General features: G+C 41.4%; 3 protein-coding genes across 3 annotated transcripts in view; all 3 read right to left on the bottom strand.

The window, feature by feature from the left end:
* The window catches only part of GRIK1 (glutamate ionotropic receptor kainate type subunit 1), a 260499-nt gene that overhangs the window by 209142 nt on the left and 31077 nt on the right, over positions 1-20280 (bottom strand). The window contains exon 2 of the mRNA XM_088667964.1: positions 19728-19778. The gene's annotated coding sequence lies outside the window, so the exon portion shown is untranslated. The remainder of the gene's footprint in view (positions 1-19727; positions 19779-20280) is intronic.
* On the bottom strand, positions 2054-2769 carry LOC118085576 (claudin-8-like). The gene has a single exon (XM_035116397.3). The coding sequence runs from the start codon at positions 2767-2769 to the stop codon at positions 2104-2106; it is 666 nt and encodes a 221-aa protein (XP_034972288.2). The 3' UTR covers positions 2054-2103.
* LOC118085287 (claudin-8-like) lies at positions 7990-9934 on the bottom strand. Its single transcript, XM_035115771.3, has one exon. It carries the CDS (start codon positions 9527-9529, stop codon positions 8846-8848), a length of 684 nt encoding a protein of 227 aa, XP_034971662.1. The 5' UTR covers positions 9530-9934; the 3' UTR covers positions 7990-8845.

Below are 20280 nucleotides of genomic sequence, written 5' to 3'. Positions count from 1 at the left end.
CTATGTGACTGTAAGGGGAAGATCTGGATTATTATGAACTTGGAGGACGATTTGAACTTTAGAAAAAAGACGGCAGTGGACGGTTGCAAGGAATCCCCAATTTCTTGAAGCATGGGAACCCAAATAAAAAATTCTTTAGATGATTTGGCATAACATTCGGTTTGATTGATATATATATGTGTATAATTTGAAATAATGAATGTGATATAATTGGTTTTAATTGGAAAATTAATAAAATATATTTTTATAAAAAAAAAGGAAGAAAAAAGTTCAGGCTGTCGGATGCAACGGTTGATTTATTCAGGGACAATTTGATACTGTGACACAATGTCGTAATAACTGGTAATCTGAGATTATTGAAACCAGAAAATGTACATAACTGCATTAGAAAGATGAATTAAGCCTGACAAGTGAGGCTAGCAAATGTTTGCTATTGATTTACTCTCCAAAAAAAGCAATAGGATTGCCTTTCTTCAAACATAAATGTGTATTTATGCACTATGTCTGCCATTTTTAGTATCTATTCATATTGATTGATCTGAAATTAGTTTTTTTTAAAAAAACTATTGCTGAATTATGAAAAACTGGTCTTTGATTCAGCAGCCCTGGTATTCCTTAAAATAGTACGCACCAGGAAAAAATATATTTGAGTGTGGCAGTGTATGGATTCCAGTCCTAAAACTAGAACATCAGATCCCACCCTCCTCCATTGGATCCCAGGAGAAGGTCTCAGGTTAAATCCCTAGTGTCTGCAGGTGAGGTTCAGAGAAACCCCTGCCTTGAAATCCTGAAAATTGCTGCCAGTCAGTGTAGACAATATTGAGCTAAATGGGCCTGTGGTCAAAGTCAGCTTTATATAGTCCTTTGTTAACCAGGTCTGGGGGCCGGAAATGCAGTTTGTCACAAAAAAACTTGTGGAATAGCCAGGTGATATAATAAATTTGATGCCACTTGGCAAAAAGGGCTTCCCTATTATACAGTGGTACCTCGGGTTACAGATGCTTCAGGTTACAGACGCTTCAGGTTACAGACTCCGCTAACCCAGAAATACTACCTCGGGTTAAGAACTTTGCTTCAGGATGAGAACAGAAATCGTGCAGTGGCAGTGTGGCAACAGCGGGAGGCCCCATTAGCTAAAGTGGTACCTCAGGTTAAGAACAGTTTCAGGTTAAGAACGGACCTCCGGAATGAATTAAGTTCTTAACCTGAGGTACCACTGTATAGGATAGTCAGTCATTGCATATAAAATTCAAGGACAGCTGTAGCTTTAAGGCATGGACTCTATGTCTCTTATCATTTGAACATTTACTAACAAATTCCTTCTAGGTGAAACTGTGGGCAACTTTATCTTGCATTGATTAAAATTTATCTGGAGTCTGGATAAAATAGCTCCAGGGAACTTATCTGGCTATTCTTGCACACTTTCCCTTCCCTTCCCTTCGCCTGTCATTTCATTTACGACCTCCTGAAACAATTTTGACCCATCAAGCTGAATGCTGCCCATTAACTAAATATGGTTACTTGGGCCTTAAGATACCTCTTTCTCCCCTTCTGTTCTCGTTGTCTGAATGCTTGAATAAGAGAACCAGAGGAAGAAGCTGTGATAGGAATACGTTAGTTGTAATAATATAACATATTTTGCCTAAAGAGTTCCACAAATGAAGCCAGGGCCCTCTAGCAGGTTAAGAATATAACTGAAAGCACTGGTAAAAAGCATTGAATCCTAAAGAACCGATGGTACTGTGTTTTTAATATAACTTGGAAAATTAGGCTACAATAACCAAAACAAAAAGTTTCTCGCATTTCACATTAAAATGCTGGAGAACCATATTCACCTTGATCCAGAGAACTTCAGGAGCAGCAGAGAGCGATGTTCATATTGCTACCCATGTGGAGACAATGCCTAATGCAGAAGCCAACACATTGAGTAGCAATATATAGTTATGGTGTGTTAAATCCCACACACTTCTGCACATTCAAATAGCAGATCCATGCATGGAAAACTTCTTGCACAACTGAGTTGTGTTTATTGGATCTGGGTGACTCTGGTTGAACGAATTATGCTGTTGTCCAAAGCAAGCTCAGCATGCAACACTGAAATAATCAGACGTAAGAATGTACACTTAGAGGCATCATCCTGATATGTTCAGATTTGTTCAGTCTGCGACTGGGTGGCAATGAATCTCGGTATCTTCCAGGCTTCTCTGCAGAGCCACAAAAGCTGCAAAATATGGCTCCTCCACTGATGAGAAATGCTGAGGTGATCCAGCCTAAATAGAGTGCAGGTCCCAGTTCACGTTTCCGGGCAAACTGGATTGCTGGATTGTGGAAGTCCTCGATGATGTTTTTGGCAGTCCAGGAAACAGGAATCAGCACAATGACCCCAGTCAGAAGGAAAATTGCTCCAGCTGCCAACAAAATCTTGTTCTTCATTTGCTCATTACTGCCAGGACATTGGATGCACTTCATGCCAGCAATGGCAATCAGAAAGGCAATAACAGACAGGGCACATGCTGTGCACATTAGTCCTCTGGATGCTTCCAAGGCAGGTGGAAGGGCCAACAAGGATCGGTGGAATTTGCACTGATGCTTCTTGAAATGATTGACACACACCATCCATAGGCCCTCCCAAATGGTCTCAAAGACTATGATGTTACTTTCTGTGAAGGCAGATACTTTCCACTGAGGCATCAGAGTGACGGTTAACGTTCCAACCGTGCCAATGCCCCCAAGCAGCAGGGCCACAGTTTGCAATGCACAGCAAGCCATGGGGCTTCTCAGAAAGTGATGCTCAAGCAAAAATAATTCAGGAATACTTTTCTAAAGAAGATCTTGCATTTCTCCCCAAAACATAAGAATCTTTCCCATCGTTTCTTCATATTGGCAAATGAATTTAAGATGGACTATGCCTGTAATCCTGAAGAACAAGGAGGAAGAAATCCACTTCTGCCTAACCTGAAGGAGCTTCTATATATTTCATCTGAAGTTCCACAGTGAGTCAAGGCCCAATACCTTTGTGGCCAATCAGATTCTGCGCAAGGGTGAGTCCAGACATATTCTACCTGACTTTGTTGCTTTCTGTGTGTTCAAGTGCTGCTAACATGCTATAATTAAATGATTATGCTCTAATTTTAGATACCAAATTACAGCACTAATAATTATTTTTCAGCAATAATCATTGCATCAGTGTCAAAGCACAATGGCTTAATCACGTTTTCCGGTTAAAAACGTCACATAAACACATTTAAAATTTGTGTACCTCATCACTTGCCTTTCCCCACCATTCAGTCATGACATAGGCTTTTGGTTGGACCAGCACCAGCAACTCCTTGCATGCTGAGTAAAGACAGCTAGGAATAGGAGGAAAATGTGACTATGAAAGGACCAAGGAGGAGAGAGAGAAGAAACTGGGAGGGGTTTTGTAGGGAAGGCACAGAAGATAGAGTTCAAGAAGAATGGGTGAAGAAATGACAGAAGATGGATTTAAAAAATACAGTGGTACCTCTGGATGTGAACGGGATCCGTTCTGGAGCCCCGTTCGCAACCAGAGCAGTACGCAACCTGAAGCGCTGGATCTGTGCATGCTCGCTGCGTGCTTCAGTGCTTCTGCACATGCGCATGATGTCATTTGGCACGTCTGCACATGCACAAATCACCGAGTTCCAGCACTTCCAGGTTCGGCGCATTTGTAACCCATGCTGTACACAACCCGCATCGAACATAACCAGAGGTATGACTGTACTTTGGGAAGCACAGTAACATAGAATTGTAGAGTTGGAAGAGACCCTGAGTTTCTCCAAATTCTCCTTAAAATGGGGAGACTGTGGAATGAGACTATGGAATGAGAATTTAAAGTTCACAGCTTGTGTAGTATTGAAAGAAAACATAATGAAAATGGTTTATCGCTGGTACTTGACGCCTGTAAGATTAGCAAAAATGTACAGGAATCAAAATAAGCTGTGCTGGAAGTGTAAAACATCAGCTGGGGAATTCTACTACATGTGGTGAGAGTGCGGAGAGATTAAGAAATTTTGGGAATTAGTGTATGTGTATAACGAGTTGAAAAAAATCCTGAGATACACTTTTCCAAAAAAGGTAGAAGCCTTCTTGTTGGGGCTGGTTGGTAAAGAAATCCCAAAAGCAGATCAAATATTTTTTCTATACGCCACTGTGGCTGCCAGAATGTTAATTGCCCAGAAATGGAAAACGCAAGAGATTCCTTTGATAGCGGAGTGGCAAACGAAGGTACTGGAATACATGGAAATGGCCAGATTAACCCATAGAATCCGGGACCAGGGAGACGAGAAATTTCAATTAGAATGGAGTAAATTCATAAATTATGCTAAAGACAATTACAAAAGTATGAAATCGATAACGGTTCTGACATAACTTCTACATCGCAGAGAGTGTAACAAAATTAGATAATACGAGAACAGCTTGAACTAATTTACCATTTTGGTGGGAGGAGGGAAGTCAAAAGGTACTGAATCTGTGTCATATATGTGTATAAACGTATTGTTGTTTTGTTGTATAAATGAATAAAAATTTATTGGTCAAAAAAATAAAATAAAATGGGGAGACTGACTCACAATAACCTCATAGCAAATGTCTCCTCTAAAGCTTGTGGAAAGCTCAGCTCTGAAACTTCACACCACAAGAAAAACACTATGGCAAAAGGATTTAGCAATTTCAAAAGATGGACTAGAAATCAGTAGAATGTGATGCCAGCTGTCTCCATCTGTCATCATTTTGCGACTGGCTCTGTCCCTGCACTATCCTTTTGTGATGGGAGTGGAGGGGTGGCTCACTAGTTTTCAGGCAACTGAAGTGGACCTTGGGGGTAGAAAGTTTGGGAATCCCTGCAATGGAGATTGAAAGTGCAGTAGCGTAGACTCATTCTGCACTCACCATGAAGTTTTGTTCTCTCCTTACATCAATATTGTGCCCCATGTTCTTCCCTTCTCCAGGAGAAGTGTAAAGCATATTAAGGTGTATATGTATATATATATTAGGTAGCGGTACAAAGATCCTGTGTAGAGTCCAAAGTCCAGGGAAATGTCACCTTCTTGATGACGTAAACTTGAGTAGCATGAAAGCATTCAGGTTAAGCAGAATTTTGAGTGCCAAAACCCCAAAACTGTCATAAAAATAATGAAACCTGGGGCACAGTATAGCAACATTAATGTGAAAAACAAAACTCTTAATGTGCCCTCTTTTACCCCCTACAAAGCTGTCTCAAATTGTATCAGGGTCACAGTGCCTCTGCAATTTCTTGTTTTCAGCAGCTTGCCTCAGAAAAATTGCCTCATGGGTTACCTCGGAAGATGACACCTACTAGGCAAATGCATTTTTGCCCTTCCTTCTTGGAGGCTTCAAAGGTATAATGTTTTTTTGTTTCTTTAGGAATCAGGGATACATTCGCCCTTGCTTAAATTGCCCAAGTTCCTCATGACTTGTGACAGAGAGGCAATTAAAATTGGTAGTCAGATGAGCCACTAGACGAACTAAAGCTGCTCACATACCAGTCTCTGTAGCTAACATTTGCAGTAGAGCTGAAATATTTGAGGAACAGCATTAGACTGCACCAACTAAAAAGAAGATTGTGTTTATTTTTGTATGTAAGGTGTAACCATGCTGAAAGACACTCTTGTCATCTCAGATGATAGAATAATTACTGGTATTGAAGCCTGAGGGGAGTGAAATAGCAGCAGGACAGGTGAGTATATAGGTATTGTGAATGCCACAAACATAGACTGTATCTGAATATGTTCTCCAGAATTCCAAAGGATATTGTGGGTTTAGTTTGCTATTATTAATTTTTTAGCAAACCTTTAAAACAAAGTCGAGTAACAATCTTCATTATTGTTATGGTGTAAAAGAGAAAAGACTGAGGTCCTGGTTCCAGTTTTGGACTGCAAACCAGGCTATTCTGTGGAAAATCCACGAAGGGATAGCTCCTACTCCCATTACTGCTTTGCTATTTAGCAGAGGCTCTGGTGGGTTGCCAAATTGGACAGAAAATGGATTGCCCTTGTGAATCAGCGTAAAGCCCCCCCGTCCTCATGTCTCAACTCTCCCAGAGACTGCATGCTCCCAGCTAAGTTGATGTTCCTGGAACACGTTCTTACATCTAATTCACACATGGAATGTTAGTCATTTGGAAATGCAAATAGATAGAGGCTGTTGCACATGGCAAGCTGTTTCTGTCACTCCTCCCAGTTCTAGCGATTTCCCTGGAATTCAGCAGTGAACAGGGCAAGCAAAGAGCATTGCACAGCCTGAAATGCAGACCCTCCAAGTGTCCCTATTTTCCAGGGACATCCCTGATTTACGGAAGCCATCCTGGTTTCTGATTTGATCCCAGAATGCCCCGCTTTTCCTTAGGATGTCCCTATTTTCATTGGAGAAATGTTGGAGGGCATGGAATTATCCGACCCCTGAGCCATCTGAAAGCAATCCTGTACTGTATAGCAGGCATCCCCAAACTGCGGCCCTCCAGATGCTTTGGCCTACAACTCCCATGGTCCCTAGCCTACAGGACCAGTGGTCAGGGATTATGGGAATTGTAGTCCAAAACATCTTGAGGGCTGAAGTTTGGGGGTGCCTGCTGTATAGGGAAGTTTTTTAAAAAATGTTTAATGTTACATTATGTTTTTATGTACAGTATATTGGAAGCTGCTCAGAGTGGCTGGGGCAGCCCGGTAAGATGTGTGGGGCATAAATAGTGAAATTATCATTATGGAATGGACTGTCCCTATTTTCATCGGAGAAATGTTGGAGGGTATGGAGTTGTGTACCCGCCATCCTCACTTTTCCTCTCACCCCACTTGCTATAAACATTGTTTTGCTATTGCTAACGCAGCAGCAGCATACATGGTATCTCAGCTTCAGCCTCATGTGCACCTAGCTCTTCCTACTAAAGTTACTTTATTAACCTATAACATTTCTAGCCGCAACAAAATGGCTAGACTTTCCTAGGCCCTTCAGCCAGAATGCTTCATTTTGAGGAAGGACACCATGGCTCAGAGTGAGGCATGAAGGTGAGACAGGCTTCTTGGAGTCCTGAGGAGTCTTGCCAGGTGGTGGGTCGTGCCAGTAGAAGTGGGTGACCACAAGGCAGGCAAGCAGAGCCCAAGAGTGTGTTAATTTGCTCCTCTCTGGGCCCTGACATTAACTCAGCTGGATTGCACAAAATTGCTCCCGTATGAAAATAATCTAACACTGGAAAGCATTTGCACAGTTAAAGGACATTTTGTTAGTTCTTCAGCATGGGACACATAACATTCTGCTGCAGTTTAAACAGAGCAAGGTTATCTTCAACATATCAGTACATTGTCACATAAATATGACCAGTACATCTATAAGTAACAAACTCAATAGGGTAACTTTGAATATGTTTCTGGGAAACAACTCTGCGCAGCAGTGGGGGTGGGAAGTAGGATAGGGTGGAGAGTCAAGATAAGAAACATTTACTGCAGTGCTGAAGTCTTTGGGGTGGGGAATTTGCTGAGGTCTTGTGGAAGGGAGGGAATTGGCTGGCATCCAGTTCAGCTGGTGGAAAGACTGGAATAGCAAAAAAATGTACAGTACGCTTGGGAAACTCTAGGTTTATGCTATGTGACTCTCCTGATTATATATTCAGTTAACCTTTTTTAAAATTGCAAGCAGTTCTTAGCAGCTATTGTAACATGAATGGTTTGCATTTCCTACAGACCTGTCAAATGAACTAAGCTAAAGTGCACCGTGAGTATTGCACGCATGCACACACAAACACACAGGCAAACCTTGTTAGATAGTGTTTATACTTGGATTTGTGCATTTTTACATCTGCCACATACAGTCCCAGAAAGATGCCAAACTGCATTAGAATTCACCTACAGGACAGCATGCCACATGCTTCTTCATGGCTGCCATTCTACATGTTGTTGTGGATACAAATATATTTACAGTTCTGCCTAGTGCACCCTGCAAATAGCCAGGAAGGTCACACGAAACAGATGAAGTTTAAAATATTTTTATTAAAATGTATTAAAACTCTTTTGCCACAGAACAAACAATAATGTGCAGGTAAATAATGGTAGAATATAGTTAGATTGAAAAACAAGAAAAGAAAGCACACAACCTTTTATCACTACTAAGAAGAATTAGTACTATTGGCAAAAAAAAAAATTTTCTTCCAGTAAATGTAGAATGTATACAATGAAAACTGAAATTTTTAAAAAAATTAAAGCACATCACTCCTCTTCTTTTTCACAGCTAAACAACACTTCAACTTTATATAGTTTTTTTAAAAAATCAAATATAGATTTAGAGAAGTTTCCCCCCCTTCATTTTCCCCTTCACCTCCCAATAAGAGCCTATGCTATATTTTGCATATTAATATAGTATTGATCATAGTGGACTTCAGCAAGCATAGCTGCCAAGTTTTCGCTTTTCTCGCGAGGAAGCCTATTCAGCATAAGGGAAAATCCCTGTAAAAAAGGGATAACTTGGCAGCTATGTCAGCAAGTTAGAATTTTTGCTGTAACATAACCTACCCCACCCCACCCCCCACTGCAAAGCAATTTCAAATCACTATTAGAATGAAAACACGTTCCCCTTAATAGATGCTAATAAAAAAATACAAAAACCTTGGACAATATTCAGTTCGAATTTCTGATGCTGCTCTGAAATATCTGAAGATGTTCCCTTGTGTTCTAGAGCTTGCTTTGTCTTAGAGGTCACAGGCAGTTTCCTGGATTTCGCTCCATTGTACGCAGCGTGCTGTACTAGCAGAGTTTCTTCTAGAATCCAAGTTTGATCAGAAAGGATACTTTCCTCGGAAAGACAATAAACCAAAGGCAGACTAAACATACTGACTTTTAGTGTACGAACTTTCAGCTCTTCTTGGTGTACGATGGCTCTGGAAGGCTGTACGTTGTGAAGGCACTGAATATCGATAGCTTCTGGTTTTTTCTTCACAACGGCAGAAACAGCAAAGAATTGCTCCTCCGGCGACGAGGCAGAAGGCAGACACCCAGCCTATGTAGAGGGCTTCACCAAGCTCCCGCTTCTGAGCCAGTTGAATGGCTGGATTGTAGAAGTCTCGGATGATGTTGTGGGCAACGAAGCACACTGGGATGAGCACGACGATGCCAGTCACAATGAAAGTGATGCCACCTGCCAGCAAAATATACCCTTTTATTCTGTCGTCATTTCCTGTGCATTTGGTGCACTTCATGCCAAGGACAGCAACTGCAAATGCAAGGAATGCCAGGGCTGAAGCTGTGCACATCAGACCTCTTGAAGCCTGGAGGTCAGGAGGCAGGGCCAAGAGGGAGTCGTAGACCTTGCATTGCAGCCTGATGTTAGATTGCTGTATGCAGTTCATCCATAGGCCTTCCCAGGAGGTTTCAAAAACCACCACGTTGCTTTCGATGAAAGCAGTCACTCGCCACTGGGGCATGCCCGTGATGGCGAAAGTCCCAACTGCGCCAATGCCTCCAAGGATCAGCCCAGCAAACTGCAAAGCAGCAGAAGCAGCAGCCATCTCTTCATTCCAGAGCAGAGCTCCAGATATGTTCTGTTCAAGTGCAGGGTTTAGAGTGTTTGTTCCTTTTGCAGGTTCAGGTCTCCTGCAGAAGAGAAGCCTTTCTCAAGCAGCTTGCGCAGCTATCATCTGCAGAAACGCTTGCTAATTCAGACCAGTTTGAATCAGATGCGTGCTGGTTAGCACTCGGCTGCTTCCTTACTGTTTGGAATGGAGCATTCCACTGCCCCCATCATTTGGAAAGGATGGAGTTAGCTATCAGGTCTAACAACTTTTAAAGCCTGTGGAAGGTCAAACACAACAGGGTTTGCAACCAGAAAGAATTTTTCTGGAAGGCACACCTGTATCTCTGAAGAAATTCTGTCATTTACCTTTTTTTCCCCTCCTGGCAAAATGTTAGATCGTACATAAACATTCTGAAATGGAGCCAAATGGCTTTAATATACAATCTGTAAACAAACATTAAGTTCCCACCCCAAATAACTTTCAACGAGCCAAAGAGAAAACCCACAGGAGCGTTCAACTACAGTTGTGCTCATTAGCCTATGATTAGATATGTTTGCATAGAAAACTCCTTAAAATATTTTTGTGATGTGCAATAGTTGTGTAAAACTTTCAAAACACTACTGTTTTGGTAGTCAGCAAATTCATCTTCAGAACAGCCGCAGGTTAGTGGTAAGGCATCTACCTTGCATGCAGAAGACCCCAGATTCAATCCCTGGGATTGAAAGACCCCTGTCTGGAATCCAGAAGAGCTGCTGCTAATCAGTGTACCAGGCATCCCCAAACTGCGGCCCTCCAGATGTTTTGGCCTACAACTCCCATGATCCCTAGCTAAGAGGACCAGTGGTCGGGGAAGATGGGAATTGTAGTACAAAACATCTGGAGGGCCAAAGTTTGGGGGTGCCTGGTGTAGACAGTAGTGGACAGCATGATTGGCCTGCACGACTCACCTGACTTCCCTCCAGCTGAGTCACTGCTGCATATGGCAACAGTAAAGGGGAGGTGGAGATGGGCACTGCGCTGGCAGGAACACCAGATTGGCTGGCACCATGCCTCTTCTCCATCCTGGTACACAGCAGCAACTTAGCCGGAAAGAGGTCAGGTGGCAGGGGGATCACGTAACAAGCTTAAGCCAGTTTCTCCTGCTTGCGTCTTGCATGTAAGTAGCTTTACACAAATATTGCAGTTTGTAAATATTCGTGCAACATGCTGATCAAACAGAATAAGGTTACTTGCACATGCAGAAGCCCTGTCGTCAAGAACAACTGAGGTAATACTGAGAGCTTGTGCATGGGTTAAAAGCTTCCCCTGAGTTTCAGCCCCTCCAGATGATCATATTATTGTTGGTGGAATCTGCAGCATGCTAGTGGTTGAATTATTCTGCTTTATTAGTTGTTATGCAACTATCACATTATTGCTATCTACAAAAAAAAGCCAGGACATTTGTAGTATGAAAAGGTAACAAGATGTCAGAAAGATATCACAGGATAAGCACTGATTGGAAATAGAGTAGTATAACTGCCCCAAAACTTTTGCAGGTGCAAATAATTTTGAAAGCCATGTCGCTTACGACTGCCCTGACAGCAATAAAAAGGATGTCTGAAGGGGCCCTTTGGGTACTAAAAGATTGATAAATACCCTATTAGCATAAGGGCTAAAAGTATGGTTTAAAGTAAAGACTGATCCAACTATCAACTGCTGCTGGGAATCAGGTGGACAGAGTACTGTTGCAGGGTGCTTTTGGGCTTCCCCCAGGCATCCGGTTGGTCAATGTGATACCAGAATGTTGGACCAGATGGGCCTTCCATCTGATCCAGCAGGTTCAGCCCACGTTCCTAACTTTGGCCCCAGCTTCCTTTCCCCTCCCAGCTGTGCCCCTGTGAAGTACTTCCTTATGCAAGCTACCCCGGAACTGACTGGAGTTGGAAGAAGCAAAACATGGGCTGTCACAAGCTGTGTAGTGGGTAAAAACAGCAATTGCTAGCCTCAGTCCTTGATAATATGCTACATATATGCACATTCTATGCTCTGGTAACTTGGGTGTGGTTTTGTGAAGAAGATCATTGTGCTTTGGTTCTACATGCATTTCTAATCCTTGCTTTGTGCTGGTGGCACACAGTTTGCACTAGGGTTAATTGTGCTAGAAATTATAGCCGTGGCTTCATATCCTCAGGGTAGAGGTTGGGGCGACCTTCTTCTTGTGTTAGAATTCCATCCCAGCCTCTGCGTTGGTTGCCTGGCTTCTCATATTAGCCCACAAACTCACTGACGTTTTAGATGTGGTGGCAGAGCTGGAAGTTGCCAGCATTCAGATCTTGGTTATATGAGAGGCCAAGTTCCAGTCGAAGAATGGATGGAGAAAGCTGATCAAAGGGAGCCTTTAGGGCCAGATACTGCCAGTAAACCTGATGTTACCTTCCTCTGGATTAATACATGGCACAATCCATATTCAGCTCATTATCAAATCAATAAATGCATAATTAGGGAAGTACTGCAGCCTGGATTTTTGCCCATTTCCGCCTCATAACTGAAATCAATGTTCTCTGCCCTGTAACTCCTCACCTAATAACATCTTCCCCTCAAGTCTTCCAAATCTGCCTTAACTAAGATAAGGCACTAAGAAACAGTCCTGTTAAAAAGTACAAGTAATGAATGCATGATGCAGACCCACTCCAATTCTGGATTTATATAGGATATTCCGAAACGTTGTAAATTAATCAATAGCACAGCTACCTGCTGAAATTAATCATGTGCTTGTGCTGTATAAATTAAAACTGCTGCAATATAAAAAAGGTAGCACTTCTTATCAAAAAAACCTCCTCGCCTTCAACTGGAAGAACTGCAACCACTGCAGAAGACCGTGTGTCCATTACTATACGTGTGGTTTCAAAGAGTGATCAAAAGCCCCCAGCAGCTCTCAGACATAACAAAAGCAGAAATTTCAGCCTGGGAACGCTTGCTCTATTCCTTTAGTACTTCAGTGTCAGATTGTGACTTGGTAGTTTAAGAAGTGAATGAGCACTAGTGTGCTTGCCCCACTGTCAGCCCAAGATATTTTTCAACCTTAATGGAGTGTGTCTGCCCCCCTGCTAGGGCCAACTCACTTTAAATGGTTGAAGAATGCTGCTACCAACCAAAACCACTCTCCAAATATAGACAAAACATTGTTCCCTCTCTGTCTCTTTTACACATGCATACACACAGAGACAGCCTTCCTTTGTCTAAGTGAATAAAACTGCCATTGTGTCAAACCTTATTTCCTCTTCTTACACACACAGCTATAATGTAAGAAATTTGTTTTAGCTCTCCATGCCCTGGACTTTTATGCAAGGTTTGAAATGCTTCTACACCACAGCTTCTGATTTTTATTAGGTGAAATCCACTGCGGATGTTCCACTCACGGAACAACATTTGATCCAACCAAGGCGTCTACTAATGTTAAGAGAAGGGGAGGCAATTTCCTCCTGTTTCCCCTTCCCCCCTGCAGCCCCAACCCCACCACCTTCCATGCTGTTTTGGAGAGTCCTCCAATCCCACTGAAACAGATTTTCATGGGGCTGCAGCAGGAAGGTGACATTGGCTGCCAATAGTTCAAGGTTCTTGTGTAAATTCAATGAGTCCTAAACAACCTGGGTCCAAATTTCCTTGAGGATTGTCTTATCCCTTGTCACCTCAATCACTGAGTTACTCCACTAGAGAAGCTTCTTATGGTTCCCCATGCCCCTAAGGTTCAGCTTGCCTTCATTAGGAACTAAGTCTTTAGGGTAGCAGGCCCTGCTCCATGGAACTCTGATTGTAGAACCTTCCCTGTCTTGTTTTAGATGTCTTCTGGAAACAAGCCATCACAATATGAATTTACCTTTAAACCAGCCAGTATCAGCTAGTGTTTTTTAATGTTTTAAATTATGTTTTATAGAATCATATAATCAGAGTTTGAAGGGACCCAAGGGTCATCTAGTCCAACCCCCTAAAATGCAGGGATCTCAGCTAAAGCATCCATGACAGATGACCATCCAACCTCTGTTTAAAAACCTCCAAGGAAGGAGAGTCCACCACCTCTTGTGGCAGTCTGTTCTACTGCTGAACAGCTCTTCCTGTCAGAATGTTTTCCCAAATATTTAATCAGAATCTCCTTTCTTGTAACTTGAAGCCATTGGTTTGAGTCCTATCCTCCAGAGCACGAGAAAACAAGCACACTCCCTCTTCCGTGTGATAGGCCTTAAGATATTTGAAGATGGCTATCATACCTCCTCTCAGTCTCCTCTTTTCCAGGCTAAACATACCCAGCTCCTTCAAGTGTTCCTCATAAGGCTTGGTTTCCAGACCCTTGATAATCTTGGTTGCCCTCCTCTGTGCACGTTCCAGCTTGTCAACAGCCTTCTTAAATTGTGGTGCCCAGAATTAGACACAGTATTCCATGTGTGCAACTACTCTATTCCGAACTTAAAAATGGAAAGTGTAAAGCGTAATGTGGTCAACAAAAGAGGTTTAAAGACTGTCTCAAGGCAAATCTTAAAACATGTAGTATAAACACTGACAACTGGGAAACACTGGCCTGCGAGTGCACCAGTTGGAGAACAGCCTTTACCAAAGGTGTCATAGGCTTTGAAGACACTTGATATCAGGACGCAAAGGAGAAACGTGCTAAGAGGAAGGCACGCTTGGCAAATTCACACTGTGATCAACTCCTGCCCAGAAACCAATGTCCCCACTGTGGAAGGACATGTGGATCCAGAATTGGCCTCCACAGTTACTTATGGACCCATTGTTAAAATCGTGTTTATGGAAGACAATCTTACTCGGCTACGAGTGATCACCAAAGAAGAAAAGAAGACCAAGGCAGAATAGAGTGGTACTATTACTTGATCTGGACACTATACTTCTGTTGGTAGTGTAGATATAAACCATGGATATTTATAGACTGGAGATATAGATGTGTGTGTGTGTGTGTGTGTGTGTGTGTGTGTGTGTGTGTGGTGTTGTGAGCCTCCTTTTTTATATTATGTGAAAGAATAGGCCAGGTTATGAATGTTCAAATAAATAAGCAAAGTAGCTCAATAACAGATAAAATCACCCAAAATATTAGCACAGAGATTTGGGCCTTGATAACTAATATTTTTTTTTTGCCTGTTTGTAATACTGGTAGATATTCTTGGGGCAGCTGCATATAGCTTGTGGACATTTTCAACTTCCAACTCTCACAAAGAATAAAAACAAAATCATTCCATTCTAGCAAGAATAGTCTGAATGAACAAAAAGTTGCTACATGGATAATAAAACAGCAACAACCCAGCATTCAGTCCCATTGCGTAGTGATTCGTGTTAAATCAGGGCTAAATATGATGCCTGCAGAGGACTCAGCACTGAGAATTTTGTTGGCGTACCGGGAGGAGGAATCCCACCCAGCACAAGTTGGCAAGGTGATTGGCCCTGATAACCAGCTATGCTGCCAAAGGGGACAGCTGATATACCCTGTAGGCCCATGACTGCAGATCCAGGAACAGATGCTGAGAATTGCCCAGAGTTAGGAAACAAACAGAAAAATGATAAAATAAAACATACAGATAGAAAGTTCACAACCAAAAACAAGACTTGAATATTGTCTTAGTTTAAAGGGACTTAAATAAATTGTTTAACTGATGATGATGTTGATAAAGAAACATAGTGGGGCTTGCCCTTCCTGAAACAATACATGAAGTGGAATTACTGAGACTATTTTGTGAATGCTTAGACATATTTTTGATTAAGCAGTATGTAACCTTTGCTAAATAAATAAATTAAATGCAACCAGATGTAGCAATGGAGCTCTCTAGTCAAACTGTGTACAAAAATGCATATATTATGGGAAAGTGTGCATAATAATGCATATATTCATGAAAATAACATATAAAATCTATTATAGTATTGGAGATTGCTTGCAAAAATGCATATATTAGGCAAAAATGTGTTGCAAATGTGTGAATCAGGAGAAATGCACTTTAAAATCATGGCAAATTTTCATGAGGACTTGCATTTTAAAAAGTCCTCATGAGAATTTGCCAGCATTTTAGTAGCTTCATTTAAACATGGCTCTGTGTAACAATAACTTGCTTGTGGAGGATTCCATATGCTCCACAGGATGCCCAGAAGATATGAATCCCTGACGTAGTAATGCTGCACAGATAGGCACTGGCAACCTGACTTAGACATGACCCTGACCCCCTGCATCCAATACTCAGTTCTTGGTGAACTTTCTGCATTTCGTTCAAACCATTCCTTAGGCAAAGATTTTTTTTTTCAAAACTATTCTCTTTCTTTCTTTCTTTCTTTCTTTCTTTCTTTCTTTCTTTCTTTCTTTCTTTCTTTCTTTATACTGTACATATAAGGAGTCTTTTACTTCAACTCACATTGATGGAGAAAGGCGTATTCCATCAAAACTGACACATTGTCTCAGGACCCAACTGCATGTGACGTTGAACACATTACCTAGTAGCAGGTCCGGTTTTATAGGTTTAATACTAGGCATGCACGTCACAATTTATTGTCACTGCAGCAAATGTGAAGAGGAAATTTTGTCATCCCTATCTGTGATCCAAATTAAAATTACTCCTGAACCCAAACTGCTATTAGCCTTAAAAAATATTCCTCACCTTCATGACAACCATGGGGCCTCGTCCTAAATACTGCCCAACTAACTACAGTCATACCTTGGAAGTTGAACAGAATTCATTCCGAAAGTCTGTTCGACTTCCGAAATGTTTGACTTCCAAGGCATGGCTTCTGATTAATCGGAAGCTGGGGAAGCCCCGTCGGACCTTCGGCTTTCAAAAGAATGTTCGAAAACCGGAACATTCACCTCTGGTTTTCGATCGTTCGGGAACCGGAACGTTCGACTCCCAAGGCATTCAGGAGCTGAGATAGGACTGTACTGAGTTTTTGGTGCAGTAGGTCTTACGATCAGTATGTACAGTAGTTCTAAATCTTGAGTTAAGACACTGGTAAATATGCATGAGAGAGCAATCTTGTATTGACACGAACTTGAGAGTGATGACTTAATTGACCTTTCCCATCCATGGGCAATAGCACTTTTATTAGATGAAACTGCCATTATGTTTGCTTTTGTCAGAAACTCACAGAGAAAGCATGAGTTCATTGAACCAATATCTGTTGGCAGAAATGTGCAAGCTCTGGAACTCACAGAGTTAGTTCATTAATGGACAAGATGAAGTCGGGGAGTTTCCCTATAAAACAAATAAGCTTAATTAAGAAACCAAACACTACAATCACGTCAGATGAAAAGTAGGAACCTCAGCAAGCCCTTGCCACATGAAATCACATACTGTTGAGGAACAACGTTGCAATGATAATTTGAACCAAACTGTTATCATAGACTCATGAGGCTCTGGTAACTGTTTGGTGGGATCCAAAACAGCCTTATTGCCACACAGAGGGCATTTTCACATGGGATGCAGGAGGAGGGAGGTGTTAGCCCTCCCCTTGCAATGCTCAGTGATTTCCACCAATAATTCCCCACCATGCTGCAACTGGGCTTGTAAACAGTGTTTCATTGGATCCAGTGAGACTGCAGAAGGGAGCAAATGTTAAAGCCACCTACCCCATGCCAGGATCTCTAGCTAAACTGGTGGTCTTGCACCTGGTATTTGTGAAAGATAAGAGCTTGAAGGAAAACGATATGAATAATGTAATGTACAATTTGACCTAAAAGCTCCATAGCGAAGTGAGAAATGAGGACCAGGAAGGGCTATGTAATAGTTTGCTATCTATGGGTCTTATCTGCTGTTTCGAGTGACCAGACACTCCTCAGCTTTACTGCTCAATGGTTTTTTGTGCTGCTTTTTTCAGATTAGAGTTTAAAGAATTTTAAGGTATGTAAGCCACCTTGGATAAACTTTTGTTTGAAAATTGGCACACAAATCCTTACAATCCTTAAATAAATTCAGCAGCTGTAGATTCTCTTTCTTCTCTTTCTGCCTTCTGTGTAGTTTCCCTACCCTGACTTTGTTGAAATTACTGACACAAAGAACAGAAACTCTTTGATTTCACTGATCCTTTACCTTTCGGGATGGGGGTGCTTCTCTGACAGGGGTGGTGCTGGGGTTTTCCTTATTATTTTTTGGCAGAATATCTAACTGAATGAAGGATAGTCACTTACACAGCACATGTGCTTATTAATATGTAGAAGCATGAACAGAATATCACAGAAATATATCAAACTGCAGTGGGGAAGAAGGGGACAAGGTGGCTTCTCAGTCTGCTCTTAAGGTGCTAAATGTTGACTGGCAAGATTCAGGCCCCTGCAGATCTCCCTTCTTACAGTTTTTATATTTAAAAGATACAGGACTCCAATTTATTTATTTTACAACTTTTTATGCCACTTTATGATAGTAAAACATCAAAGCAGTTTGCAAATGAGGGACTATCCTTTGCAAACTAGAGCACCTGGCTATCCTAACTATATGCATGCTATTATATTATTTTTATGAACATATATGTTTTGGTTGTTATGTTGAGTATTTCATTTCTGGATCCTTGCCTTTCCTCTAGAACTTTACGCCCCTAGACAGCAATGAGTCTTTTATAGTGCTAGGCTTCCACAAAGAGTTTTGCAATGGTTTCAGAAAAATCTTCGCTTTATAATGAATATGCATCAGGCAGCAAAAGTAAATAGCCACACACTTAGCTTTATGGTCGCTAAATTATTGAACGCTTGGGTTGTAAGCACATTGCGGTTACAAATTACAGGCAAACAAAAGTTTGGAAATTATCATTTAAAGTTGTTGTTGCATATTAATCTTAATGAGCAAAATATGCCCATTTAATCCCAAAACACTAGAAAGAGACGCACTACTTCTTGTTCGCTTGTTCGCTATTCCCACTGTTGTCGTAATTCACTCTATTGCTTTTCAGTGCCAACAACATTCAAACCTCATTTCTCCTAAAGTGTGTGTGCCTTTCTAGGGCTCGATACTCCCCAGCTCTATCTATATCAAGAAAGGTGGGGGAGAATAATACAATAAATGCCTAAGTTTTTTTTTTTAATCTCTGGAGGCTGTTATTGGGGCAACTCAAAAAAACTATCAGTCGAAATAAAGTTCAGCATGCATTTTTCTACTATAAACAAGCAACGTGCTGCAGTTTGTTAGCCAAGCAGTAGTAACAGATTAAACACCGCTCTAGAAGGCAGGGTAAAGCAAGGTGTGGTAAGCTCCAAGAACTTCCCATTCATTTCAACAGGAAGGACAGGTCCACCTGAACATAGGAATACCTATATGAATGGACTCGTTCCACTGAAATGAAAGGGGAACCGGGACCCTTCCAGATAGATGAGTCCCTTGTGTGCATCTTGCCCAGAACAGATAATATTAGCATCATGATTTCTCACCAATCCACTGGACTTGCAGGCTCACTGAGTCATTAACCACCATATGTAATTCTCCAAATGGGTGAACAAGGCTCCAGTCCTTTACACTATTAGAAACCTAGACAACTTTATTTTTATTTTACTGCCAGAATTACAAGGCCACATGGAGGTTAGTCTAACTGTGTATTCAACAGCTACAGACTACAAAGCTCTAAACATTAGCACAGACATCTGCCGAGAGGAAGCCTACCCATGATAAGATTGCAATGCCTCAAGGACCACCTCTCCTCAGATGAGCCAATCTGTGATCATCATCTGAGGCTTTTCTCTGACTTTATGATCCAATTGCCTTGATCCAATTGCCTTAAAGTGGCACTGGGTGCTCTAACCCAGCGGGGGTGGCAGGGAATGAAGTATAATTGAGCTGCATTTCTTCTTTTTCATCCTTGTTTAGAACAACCAAAGGCAAGACCATTTGTTCCACTCTCACCTCATTCCAGCAGAGACTTGTAACACAAGTTGTTCCAGGTCCTGAGACAACAACATACCCAACTCTCCACCACGGTACACGGTCGTATTTGAATCTTATGCAACCTTAGGACCTTGAAAGCACAACTAACTCAGGTGTGTTTCCTTTTATCCGAAACAAAATTTAAAAAATCCTTCCAGTAGCACCTTAGAGACCAACTAAGTTTGTCATTGGTATGAGCTTTCGTGCGCATGCACACTTCCTTTTCTGCTTTCATGTTATTTGCTTCCCCCACCCCAGTGTCTTATGACAAAGGCTGAGAACAGAACCCAGTAGATTTTAGGCATCTGATTGAGTCATCCTACCTGATCATTCCATTCGCTAGTGTAATCCATTAAGCACCTGTTTTCTATGACCTGAAATAAAATAATAATAATTAGATTCTGGTCTCAGTTTTCATGATGATTATAAAAATTATGTAACAATAAGGGCATTGGTTTGCATGGTGTGCATATTGCCAACATAAGAGGAGGCAGAAGATAACCATTTGGAAATTGAATGCACAGTTTTAATTAATGTAGGTTTTATTTTTACATTGTAGGCATGAGGAAAACTATTCACAGTTACAGTATATGAAGAAGTGCTCAGAGTCTAGGGCCTTCTGAAGACCAAGATCCTACCTAGTATGTACACTTACTTTGGGAAGATTCTTGTCTCCTTTCTATATCTCATTTAATGATCTGTGAATGGATCCTAAGCCTTTTGCGTGAAATAATGTTCAAAATTGCTTTTAATCAATTAATCTTCTTGTAATGTAACACACAGACAATTCAGTGACCCCTTTAAGGTAAATTATCATTGCTCAAAGTAGGTAAACATAGAAAGTGTTCCCATGAGACAGAATATGAGAATGATTGA

This window comes from Zootoca vivipara, chromosome 4 (genome assembly GCF_965207765.1).
Source record: "Zootoca vivipara chromosome 4, rZooViv2.hap1.1, whole genome shotgun sequence".
In the NCBI taxonomy this organism is placed as follows: Eukaryota; Metazoa; Chordata; class Lepidosauria; order Squamata; family Lacertidae; genus Zootoca; species Zootoca vivipara.
The sequence above is the reverse complement of the archived record's forward strand: the minus strand, read 5'-3'. Positions and strand labels throughout refer to the sequence as shown.